This window comes from Passer montanus, unplaced genomic scaffold (genome assembly GCF_014805655.1).
Source record: "Passer montanus isolate IOZ18808 unplaced genomic scaffold, ASM1480565v1 scaffold244, whole genome shotgun sequence".
Lineage (NCBI taxonomy): Eukaryota > Metazoa > Chordata > Aves > Passeriformes > Passeridae > Passer > Passer montanus.
The window spans coordinates 24,048-36,721 of record NW_024367082.1 but is presented as its reverse complement, the minus strand read 5'-3'; the positions used below and the strand labels follow the sequence as shown (position 1 = coordinate 36,721).

At 56.4% G+C, this 12,674-nt stretch overlaps 1 protein-coding gene across 1 annotated transcript in view; it reads right to left on the bottom strand.

Moving 5' to 3' along the window:
• The window catches only part of SCRIB (scribble planar cell polarity protein), a 112,885-nt gene extending 100,244 nt beyond the window's left edge, over positions 1-12,641 (bottom strand). Inside the window, exon 1 of the mRNA XM_039711259.1 lies at positions 12,482-12,641. Within this exon, the coding sequence (XP_039567193.1) occupies positions 12,482-12,641 (160 nt within the window). The remainder of the gene's footprint in view (positions 1-12,481) is intronic.
• Between the last annotated feature and the right edge of the window lie 33 nt (positions 12,642-12,674).

The following is a 12,674-nucleotide window of genomic DNA, read 5'->3' as shown; positions in this document are numbered from 1 at the left end:
TAACCACAGAGCCACAACAATGTCACGCTCAGGCCAAGGGCTCTGGAGCCAGGTGGTGACAATTTACACAGCTGGAATCAGGAACAGGCTCTACACCACAAGCACAGTCTTGGCTCTGGGATGGGACAGAGACTCTGCTTCTGCAGCCAAAACCACCACGGTGTTCCCAGCTCTGCTGTATGAGCAAGGCTCAGACACCTCCTCTCTTGCAGGTGTTCTCTCCTCACACAGGGAAGCATTCCTCAGTGTTGGTGCTTGGCACCAACCAACAGTGGGCTCAAACTGACTGGCACCATCAGTTTATTATCCTACAGTGAAAAAAACTCTCATACCTTCTCTGTAAACTTCCTGGGCAGCTCCACGCAACATTGCCTCCTTCTCTGCTTCCCTCTTCCTTCTGCAGGACCAGCTAACTCCTTCCTGTCCCTCACAGCACATCCTGACCCTTCCTCCTCACAGCACAGCCAGCAAACTCTGACCAGCTAACCTCCTCTTTAACACCCATCCTGACTGGACATAGCTGTGACCTATTGAGGGCAAGGCTGGTCCCACTCTTTGGTAATTGTACAGCTGCAATTCATCAGGGGTGAGATTGCCTTCAGCACCATCGCTATTATTTTACAACCCGTTCTCCCACACTCCTCTTCCTCAAAAACAACCTGTGACAACTCAGGCTGCCCTGAGACACCAGTCCTGGGCCAGTAGTGCTGGTAGCAGGTGATTTTCTTCAGGGACAAGCACCCCAGCAGTGCCTGCTGTGTGAACACTCCTCCAACACGAGCTAAGGGGCTCCAAGGCAGAGGTTTTGCCAACCCTTCCAACCCTGGAAGTACCTTTTCTAAGGTGCTCCTCAGTCTCCTCACCTCTCATTTGTCTTCAGAGAATTTCAAGTCCACCTGTCCAGCCCTGCTAGAGCAGTCCCTGCCTCCAGCAGGACAGCACATGTTTAATTAAAGGCAGGATCAGACTGTGCAGCAGGAAAAATAATTACAATCCTCCTTGTGATTCATGAGCAAGAGGGCCTGCCCACCATGCCACCATGGGCTGGGCTCCTAGATGAGTTCTGAGTTTGTCTGCAGGCCGGATGAATGCATGGGACCCTGCACTGCAGGCAGGAGGTGTCTGTCCATTCATCTGTCAGAGTGCAACACAGCAGCTCCTCAAATGCTGTCAGCAAAACCAGCTCACGTATCTGAGCCTGGTGTTTCATTCCCATTTTCCTGGTTAAACTTGGGCTTGGCATCCTCCTCCTGTCCCCGGAGGAAGCAGAGCTGCTGCACACTCCACAGCTGGGCACTGGGACACCCAGCCTGCCTCAGACACCTACAGGCAGGTGAGGTGTGAAGAGACCTGGGGGCCCTCCTTCCACAGGTGTGCTGAGAGATCTCACACCTCTGCCAGTGGTGCTGTCTCTGGGGAAATCCAGCCTGGGACAGAGTCAGGAGGAGCTGGAAGCAGCAACTGCAAAGCAAAACAGCCAGGAGCTGATCAGCTCTAAGGTTAAACCCGGCACTTCCCAGTGCTCCAAGGCAGCAGGGCACAGGTGAGGCCACAGAACCAGCCAGACCTGTGTGCCATGGCTGGGCAGCCCAGGCCCAGCTCCAGAGGCTGCAGAGCTCCCTCAGCAGAGCAGGACTCACTTCCAGCAGAGCCCAGTGCCTCCAGGCAATACCAGTGCAGCAAACCCAAGGGACACTTCTCCACCTCTTCCCTACAGACAGGAACCAGGAAGGCAATGGTTGTTCCCAGAATAGCTCAGTTCAAGAAGAATCACCGAAATCTGATGAGGATAACTGAGTTAACACGAGCTGAGGTCACACAAGCTATCACACTGCTGAGAGGTGGGAACATCAGCCTGGAGCTCCAGCAGAGCAGCCACTACCCAGCCCCAGGGGCACCCTGGTGCCACAGGGAGGGCACCACAGCCACCATCCAGGTGCTCTTTACCTGGGCACTTGGTCTGAGCCACCTCAGGCAGTGGACACAGACCACTTGCCCCCCAACACACCTTCTCCCACTCCACCAGCACTTCCTTCTCCCCTCCTCACAGTATTTATAGCCAGATCCTGAACCAGCTCCAGGCCAGTGAACTCTGGCAGCAGGCACATGGTTGCCAGCACCTGAAGGGTGGCAATTCAGAGTCCCCAAGACACACTGCTGACATGCCAGCCACGCTCAGCTCTGCAGTCAGGGCCATGGCAGAGGCACAGAGGAGAGGACAGAGAGGACACTCCTTGTGTGCCTGCAGCAGGAGTGGCATGGAGGGGCTGGCAAAGGGGGGGCAGGGGCACCCACAGGAGTGGCCCCACATGGTCCTGCCCACACTGGAGGCAGCAGGAGGAGCAGGGCAGCCCCAGCAGGCTGCTCCCTGCCAGCCCCACACAGCCCTCCCCTCCAGCCCGGCGGATTTCCGACTATTTAACCCCGTATCGGGCCCTGAGGAATGCACTGCGAATATCTAAAAGTACTCAAGGGCTGGGAATACATTCCAGCAAAGACAAAGCGAGCTGTCTGGGAGCCAAACCTCGGCAGCTGCTGCTGCTCAGGCGCTGCAGCAGGGCTGAGGAATGCTGTCCCCTTCAGAGGGGCCAGGGCAGCAGCTGCTGGGCACACAGCACAGAGCCAGGAGCAGGGAGCAGCCCCGGCTCCAGGTGAAACAACAAACCCACCCCAGAAAAGCAGAATTAAACCCAGACGCCACAATTAGCATCCCGCTGCTGCGAGGGCTGGGAAGTGATCGGTGCTCCCACGCTGATCTTCCACACAAGGCAGCAGCAGACTGTGGCTGTGTGAAGAGGGGCCCCGAGCACAACCCCAGCACTCACAGCCTTGGTCTGTGCAGTGGGATCTCCCACGCTGATCTTCCACACAAGGCAGCAGCAGACTGTGGCTGTGTGAAGCACAACCCCAGCACTCACAGCCTCCAGCTTGGTCTGTGCACTGGGACGGGGCAAGAAAGGAAGGAGCAGAACTGCCTGTGACAGGCACAGGCCATCCAGGGGCACTTTCCATTGAAATACTGGGATATATGAAATAATCACGGCACTGAGTGCTGTGGTTTAGCTGACAAAACAGTGTTCAGTCAAAGGTAGGACTCGATCTTGAAGGGCTTTTCCAGCCTCAATGACTCTGTGATGACTGCAAATCATTAATCTGGAGAGTTGTGGAGATAATTTCAGAGAGAACATCCTGGGTGTGAGTGAAGCATCCAAACCCAGCACACCCCCGGTACTACCCAAGCACCTCTACCCCTTCTGACTTCCCTGAGCATTTCAGTCTTCCCAGCCAGGCCCCTCCCTAGCACACCTGCACCTCAGGAACCACCTCCTCCCATTCATCCAAGGGACACCATCTACTTGTACACCATCCTCTCAGCAAAGAAGGGTCAACTTGCAATTACAAAAAGTAATTGACTGATCTGTAATGCCACAGCTATTAGCAAAGGGAAAAATGCCAAAAGTTGTATTATACAATAACCTGTTGCAATTGTTTCCAATCAGATTGTGTTTTCCAGAGGCAGAAAGCAAAAGGAGGTTTATCCAACAGATACATTTCCAGCACAGTGAGGCACCATAAAACAAGCAAAAAGCCCAACAAACCAGGCCTAACTCTGAAACTAGGAATCCAAGACAAGGCAATGAGACCAAGCCCAGGATCTGGTGCAAAGTGGGGGACTCAATGGCAGCCTGTAGCCTTGGGGTGCAGGAAAGCACATCTGGGGGCCTGGAGAAGTCCTGAGGAAGAGTTAAGTGTGCCCAAACACCACCCCTGAGCAGGAAGAGGACAAGGAAGAAGGTGCTGGAGCAGCTCCCAGGAAACAGCTCAGACATACACCAATAAATGCCCTGAACCAGGAGTGGAATGAGGAGCCAGAGCCCACAGAGGTGCTGTGATGCCACATCCCCCTGCTCAGCACACAGCATCCCTTCCACCCACCACGCTCCCACCTCTGCCTGCGCCAAGCTCCTGCCAGGGAGATGCCAAAAGAGGGCCCCAAAATGCAGGAAACACACACAACAGGTCAGAGGAGAGCTGAAGAGCTTAACCCAGCCCTGCCTCTACCTCCAGCCACCAATGAACTAATTCTCCCTGGCAGATACTCAGTAGCAGCCAAAGGGAACCCGATTCACCTGGGAGGAGCAGGCAGGGCCTCTGTGCCACAGCCAGGCTTCAGAGACAGCCCTGGGAACAGCAGCTGGGGACCTGGCACAGGCAAACCCCCCAAGAGCAGCAGGAACCCCAGAGGGGCACACCAAACCCAGCTGGCAGCAACACACACGGGGCAGGTGTTAAATCACCCAGCAGAGACCTACAGAGAGGTTTATAACAGCCCTGAAAGTCAGGGAAGGGCTGAGCAGGTGCTTCCACCTCTGACCTCCCTGCAGACACCAATCCAGTGCCAAGGAAGGGCTGGTGAGAAACAGAGCCATTCCAACCATGGCCACCTGAATTTTCATCAACGTTTTACTGCACTAAACCTCTCTACTGCCCAGCTGCCTCTGCACCTCCCATTCCATGCCCCTGAACCTCCTCCAAGGTCCGAGCTGGTGGGGAGACACAGGCTGGGCAGCACACCCACACCTGTCCCACAGAGCTGAACACACCTCAGAGAACTCAGTGTTAACAGCCACTTCCCTTTCACACACCTCAAGCATAAAATCCTGTCTGCCTCTTCCCTGTTCCCTGTTTGTATATCCAAGAATTGCACGTCCAAGAGTTTTATCAGCAATTTTATCCATGACTGAGCCTGAGTTTGGCTGCTGCCACCCCAGCACAGATCCTACACCTCTGCTGTCACCAGGGAGGGTGCAGGGGAGATGGCCACACTTATTCTACCTTCTGGGCAGCAGCAGTGCAGAATACATGGCTTTTGGAGAGACAAACACACGTCCAGCTGTCCCAGTAACCCACAGGGCTCCTGAGCTCCTGCAAAGCACGGAGAGCTGTGCTGGCTGCACACACGAGTCTCACAACCAGCAAGTGAAACCAGTTTGTTGGCTGGTTTTGTTAAACAAATGCAGCTGCAGCTCTGACACAGCCTGGGATGGAAAGAGCCACATCCAGAGCAAGAGGAGGTGCCCACCCCACATCAAGCCTTGGCAGATCCAAGGCTGGCTCCACACAGTGAGCCACGGAGCATTCCTGGCTCCCTGACTTTCTCAGGGAAGGGCTATTAATACAGAGAGATTAGAAGGAGAAGCTTTACTCTTCCATGGAAGTAAATAAACCCCAAGATCCTCCTTACAGCCTTCACATGCCAGGAAATTAAAAGCTGCTCTTAATTAGCTTTGCGAGGCCCCTTTTTGCTTTGGGAGAGTGGCAAGCATGGCCTCGAGCTTCTCCTGGGTGCAGTGGGATCCTGATTCCTGGTGGGATCCCAGCTCCCAATGGGATCCTGTCTCCCAGGTGCAGTGAGATCCTGATTCCTGGTGGGATCCCAGCTCCCAATGGGATCCTGGCTCCCAGGTGCAGTGAGATCCTGATTCCCAGTGGGATCCTGATTCCCGGTGGGATCCCGGCTCCCAATGGGATCCCAACTCCTGGGTGCAGTGGAATCCCTCAGTGGGATCCTAACTCCTGCGTGCAGTGGGATCCTGGCTCCCAGTGGATCCCAGCTCCTGGTGGGATCCTGGCTGCTGGGTGCAATGCGATCCTGATTCCCAGTGGGATCCTGGCTCCCAGTAGGATCCCAGCTGCTAGTGGGATCCTGATTCCCAGTGGGATCCTGGCGCCCAGCTCCCAGTGGGATCCTGGCTCCCGCATGCAGTGGGATCCTGATTCCCAGTGGGATCCCGGCTCCCAGTGGGATCCTGATTCCCGGTGGGATCCTGGCTTCCAGTGGGATCTTGGCTCTCGGGAGCAGTGGGATCCTGGTTCCTGGTGGGATCCTGGCTCCAAGGTGCACTGGGATCTCGGCTTCCAGTGGGATTCTGGCTCCCAGTGGGATCTTGGTTTCTGGGAGCAGTGGGATCCTGATTCCTGGTGGGATCCTGGCTTCCAGTAAGATCCTGGCTGCTAGTGGGATCCTGACTCTTGGATGCAGTGGGATCCTGATTCCCAGTGGGATCCTGGCTCCCGGCTCCCAGTGGGATCCCGGCTCCCAGGTGCAGTGGGATCCTGGTTCCCGGTGGGATCCTGGCTTCCAGTGGGATCCTGATTCCCAGTGGGATCCTGGCTCCCAGCAGGATCCTGGCTGCCAGTGGGATCCTGGCTGCCAGTGTGGGATCCTGATTCGGTGGTAGTGGGATCCTGATTCCCAGTGGGATCCTGGCTCCCGGCTCCCAGTGGGATCCTGATTCCTGGTGGGATCCTGGCTTCCAGTAAGATCCTGGCTGCTAGTGGGATCCTGACTCTTGGATGCAGTGGGATCCTGATTCCCAGTGGGATCCTGGCTCCCGGCTCCCAGTGGGATCCCGGCTCCCAGGTGCAGTGGGATCCTGGTTCCCGGTGGGATCCTGGCTTCCAGTGGGATCCTGATTCCCAGTGGGATCCTGGCTCCCAGCAGGATCCTGGCTGCCAGTGGGATCCTGGCTGCCAGTGGGATCCTGGCTCCTGGGTGCAGTGGGATCCTGGCGGAATCCCAGCTCCCGGTGAGATCCTGATTCCCGGTGGGATCCTGGCTCTGGACACAGCACAGGGATGCTCTCACCCCAGGCCACGGCAGCCAAACAGGAGGAACTGCTGAAACCCAGCCAGTTTCAAAGGGCCTTGCCATGATGCAAACAGCAACAAGCCCAAACAGGGCAGGACCTGCCCTGGACAGAAACAGGCTCCTCTCCCCAGTGTCTCCCACAGTTTCCAGTGCAAGTGGGTACCAGCTGACTGGGCAGTGAGAAGTGTTTTCTGCACCGGGCTCAGCTCATCAGGGGAGCTGCAGGGAGGAACTGCAGCCCCTACATTAGAAATGCCTGGGGCTTTCCTCTTCAGCACCACCACTGCTAAAAGCCCTAGGGCCACAGCCAGCCCTGGGGTTCTCCCTCTGCACAGCCCACAGCCTCAGACACTTCCAGCCCAGCACTCTCCCAGAGGTGTCCAGCAGCCTGTCCCTGGGCACACTCATGCTGACACACCAGAGCTCCGAGGTCTCCTCCCTCTGCTCAGACTTGTTCAGGATTTCAGTTCCTACCCAGCTCCACCCTCTTGTCCTCCTACACCAGGCCCTACCAGCTCTGCTCCACCCAGCCCTCCTCCAACCTCCCTTCTGCCTCCCCACACTCCAAACTGGAGCACTCCTCCAAAGGCACACCAAGAGTCTCTGGATCCTTCTGGGTTGTGACCGGCTCCGTCGAGTGCTCCAAATTCCATGGAATGTGTTCATTCCTTCCTGGTGAGTGAGACCTGTGCTTCTCAAGTGCTCAGGAGTGGCCTGCATGACTGAGGTGTTACACAGCTCCTACACGGTGATTTAGCCAGCTGTACTTCCAAAACACTCACCACCAAAACTGCTCTCCACCCTGCTCCTGCAGAGATCTGCAGCCACCACTCTCTGCAAGATGGGCATAGCAGAAGTCAGCACAGAGCCAGTCTTTTCCACCTCTGGAATTCAGACACCCTTGTGGAAAGCACAGGCAACTTATCAAAGGGAATTTATAATTTTCCATTAAATTGTGTGGTATCACCCTGGCAGCAAATCACTGCAATGGGGCAGCAGATGCTCCCACACAGATTTAATCCATCCCTTCAAACTGCCCAAGCACAGCCACCCTGAGGGGAAATTTAGGCTCAAACCAGGCAAGCTTCCACAAGGGACAGGTGGCAAAGAAGCAAGAGCAGCCAGAAGAGGAGCTGGCACTTCAGGATGGAGAGAAACAGAGGCTGAGTCCTGCAGCTGGGAAGGGAGAAGCGAGGAAGGCACAGCAGTGTCGCTCAGAAATCCCAGGAGATGGGCAGAGCATCCCATAGGATCTGGAGCACAGCAGCAGCACAAAGGGCACTGGAAATCCTGCCAGGAAAACAGTGCCACAGAACGAGCAGGAGATCCCATGTTTCTGAAACAGGTGAAATAAGGACACAGAAAAGCCTGTCTGAAACACCCAGCTGGTGCTGGGTGAGAAACCCCTCAGAAGAAGAACCACATAAACTCATAAACCATATAAATTCAGGGATTTTCAAGAGAGCTGACTGACCTTCCTAAAAGCCACCCCTCCAATCCTTTCACCTCAAAAATCACCCCACAGGGAAGTCTTTCCCTAAAAGCCCTGCCTGAGCTCCTCAAACACAACCTTGCTGCCCAGGGCCGTGGGTGCTCTCTCAGTCCCACTTTTCTGACAGATCCCACAGGGACATCCCTGTGTCCTTCAGACCTTCTCCCAGGGAACGGGCATGTGCAGCCCCTCCTGTGAAACAAGCTTGCAGCCCTTTCTCCACCTTCCCTGATGACAGGCACAAACCCTCCTCCCAGTGTCTCTTTCCCAAAAAAGCCTTGTTTCCATGAAGGGCTCCTCACCTGGAAAACATCCCCCTGACCCAGCCAAAGAGCTTTCACCATCCTTCAGGGACAGCGTGTGCCTAAACCCAGTGCTCCCACCTTCCCTCCTCCTGGTGGAAGTGCAGCTTATTTTCATCGCCATATTCACCTCATACTACACAGACTCCTACTCCTGCCTTAGGTGTCTGTCCCTACCAACAGGAATATCCTCAAAAAACACCCTTCCTGCAGTGACCTGTGTGCCTGGGACCAAAGGCACCTTGGCACAGCTCAGGGAACCTTCAGGACGCACACACTGGGTCACACTAAGGTGGATCAAACCTGCTTCCTTGTTTCACCACCCGCAGATCTCTTCCTCCTCCTCCTCCTCACGTGCCTCTGGGCCAGCCATGGCACCACGAACAGGGAACCTGGAGGGGCTGGGAACAGGAGGGACAGTGGGGATTCTGCTCTCTGCCCAGCGTGGCTCTGCCATCCCCAAACTCCCTGGCTGCTCTCAGGAGCAGCAGCAGCATTCAGGGCTGCTCTGCTTGTCTCCCTTCAGAGGCACCTGATGCTCACCTGCCTTGGGAGGGCATTCAGGTCTGGCTGGGGATGAACTGGCACCCAGCATGGCCAGAGAAAGCCCGGGACAGCTCCAAACAGGGGCTGGGAAGGAAGAGTGTGAGTACAGCAAGCCCAAAGCCAAACTCTCCCCAAGCCTCTCCCAGTAGGGAGTGCAAACACACAGTGGTGTCCCTGCAGATCCTCATTTTTTGTTGTTTTCCCCTTCCTGGACTGCTCCAGCTCTCTCCTGAGCTCATGCTAACCCACAGCACTGTTATGTCATGTGCCAAGTGGTTCCACAGCTCAGTTAAACTGCACTTTGCATGAAAAATTATTTCATTAGCTCTGAACTGAGCCCTCTTTGGTTTCACTCAGTGCTCTCCTGTGAGCAGCAGCAGCAGTTGCTCCCTGCCCACTCCTCTGGGCCATCATTCACCCTCCAGGCCCCTGCTATGGGATGGGGAATGCCTTGGGGAATGGCTCCACGTTTCACCACCTTCCCCAGACAGATGGAGACACCCTGAAAGCATCCACCTCCCTCGTGCACAGCTGTTATACACTGGGTCTGGCACATCCCTTGCTGCTCCCCATCCTCTCACCTGCCTTGGGAGGGCATTCAGGTCTGGCTGGGGATGAACTGGCACCCAGCATGGCCAGAGAAAGCCCGGGACAGCTCCAAACAGGGGCTGGGAAGGAAGAGTGTGAGTACAGCAAGCCCAAAGCCAAACTCTCCCCAAGCCTCTCCCAGGAGGGAGTGCAAACACACAGTGGTGTCCCTGCAGATCCTCATTTTTGGTTGTTTTCTCCTTCCTGAACCGCTCCAGCTCTCTCCTGAGCTCATGCTAACCCACAGCACTGTTATGTCATGTGCCAAGTGGTTCCACAGCTCAGTTAAACTGCACTTTGCATGAAAAATGATTTCATTAGCTCCAAACTGAGCCCACTTTCGTTTCACTCAGTGCTTTCCTCGGAGCAGCAGCAGCAGCCCTGCCCACTCCTCTGGGCCATCATTCACCCTCCAGGCCCCTGCTATGGGATGGGGAATGCCTTGGGGAATGGCTCTACATTTCACCACCTTCCCCAGACAGATGGAGACACCCTGAAAGCATCCACCTCCCTCGTGCACAGCTGTTATACACTGGGTCTGGCACATCCCTTGCTGCTCCCCATCCTCTGTCCCTCTCCTGAGACCAGGGGGCCAGCATTTCACTGCTCTGTTCCAGTTGTTCCTCTAATAATTCTTTGCCAGGATGCTCCAGAAGGGGAACTGACAGGCCAGAGCCTGGGACAGGCCATGGAAGGAGCTCTGATGCTCCAAGCTGAACAGATGCCACAGCTCTGTGACACAGAAGCTCTTTGGGTGGCTCAGGAGGGCACTGAGGGCAGGCACACAGCCCCTGCCACCACAGGCAGGATTGCACCCACACAATTACAGGCTAAGCAAAAGTCAGTATAAAATTTACATTTACAACCCAAAAGATGCTCTTCCAAGCTCACAAACCCCAGTCTGTCCCAGTTCCAGGGGGTCCAGTGCAGCACGAGGCCACGCTGTGACTGCTCAGCAGGGTACACAGAGCTGAGAGCACAGGGACCAGCAGGTTCTCCTCCGTGGGTGTGTCACAACCACCTCCTCTGCAGACAGACTTACACCCAGTCCCAGCCTGCCCACAACACACATTTTCCACATCTCCCTGCCTAAAGCACGACAAGATGCTGAGCTACCTGGGAGGAGACCTCAGAGTCTCTCACTGGTGTCTCCACACCTAACAACCTCACAGTGAATCCCACAGGCAGCCCAGCCCACCAGGAAGAGACCAGCAGGAAAGGCAGACCCCAAAAACACCAGAGCAGGAACTGCTGCTTCCACACAAGAGATGAGTGTGGCAGGTGTGGATGCACCAACTGTGTGTTTCTACGTTTCAACAAAACTGAACCAAACCACTCAGGCCTGACTCAAAACTGAGTTTCTGCTTTGTAAGGGTTTGTTTTATCTAGATCTGATGGCAAAATCCATAACCTGTCAGTATTCAACAAAAACCTTGAAAGCTAATGACCTACTTCTCAATTTTTTTAACAAACACACAACTCAGCCAGTATTCCCTGAAGAGCATCTCTCCAAACACATTTCACAAAACACCTTCTCTCTCTGGCACAGGCAGAACTCCAATAACTTTTAAAAATCACACAGTTTCCAAAGGGGATACACAATAAAACTTCCTGTGGAGTATCCCACAGCCCAATTACTGCCTCAAGACCTTTCCCTTCCCAAGAGGCAGGCTCAAACTCCCACCTGCAGCATCCCAGGCAGAATGGGAACTCCACAGCTTGGGTTCCTGCTGGATGGCACTCCAGGAGCCAGCCACGAGGGCTCCCCTGCCCAAACACCCTGCCCTGCAAAGCACAACCTGGGGAGGCACGAGATGCTGGCCAAGCTGGCAGCAGGGCAGATCTCCACCCTGTGCCCCTGCAGGGATCACGGTGGCACGGAGCAGCACACGGGGAGCTCACCCTGGTGCTCCTGTGGGCAGAGCTCTGTGATGAACGGAACGGCAGCAGAAGCTGCAAGTGCAGGCTGCAGCCCCAGATCACGGAATGGGCTGGGGTGGAAGGGATCCTAAAGACCACACGGTCCCACCCTGCTTCCACAGGGGGAAGTGCATATGGACAGGTGTCCCTGGCCATGGGCAGGGCCACCTTCCACTGTTCCAGGCTGCTCCAAGCCCAGTCCAGCCTGGCCTTGGGCACTGCCAGGGATCCAGGGGCAGCCACAGCTGCTCTGGGCACCCTCTGCCAAGGCCCCACCACGCTTCAGGAAATATTTTTTTCCCAATAACGCCTTTAACCCTGCCCTCTGGAGAGGGAAGCCATTCCCCCTTGTCCCAAGTCCCCCTCCATCGCTCCTGGAGCCCCTTTAGGCACTGCAAGGGGCTCCAAGGTCTCCCCAGAGCTTCTCTTTTTGAGGCCAAACACCCCCAGCCTATCTGTATGGCAGAGATGCTCCAGCTCTCGGAGCATCTCTGTAGCCCTACGATCATAACCATAAAGCATTTCTACCGCTTTCCATTAACTCGCATGACACTTTTTGCACCTCACTGCCCAGACCAGAGTTTTTTAATCCACGCTGCGCTTTGCCTGGCAGCGGCTGCGACTGTCACAGGGCTGATGACCCGGGGAAAGGATCCCCCCGGAGGGCAGGGGACCCCTTTATCCCGGCGGCCGCACGGAGCTCCTCCCCAGCCGGGCTGGCCGCACGGAGCCCCGGGCCCAAGCGCTCGGTGCCGGCCGCGGAGCCCGGGGAGGGCTCGGCCGGGCCCAGGCTGCGGCTGCGGCAGCGCCCCCGCTCCGCTCCGCTCCGCTCCGCTCCTCCGCCCTGGCCTGCAGCCGCTCCCGGCCGCTCCCGGGCCGCGCCGCCCTCCGCGGGTGCGCCTGGGAAACGGAGTCCTGGGAACGGGAAATGGAGTCCTGGGAAACGGAATGCTGGGGAATGGAGTCCCGGGAACGGGAAAGTGGGCAGCTCGCGGAGCTGGTTGGCGTCCAGCAGCAGCTCCTCGAGCGAGCGGCTGTAGCGGTAGATCTCCTCGGGCACGGCCTGCAGCGAGCAGTGCCGCCGGTCCAGCGCCTCCACGTGCCGGTTGCAGCGCCAGAGCGGCGGCATGCAGCGCAGCATCGCGCCGGGCCGCGCCGCGCCGCGCCGGGCCGA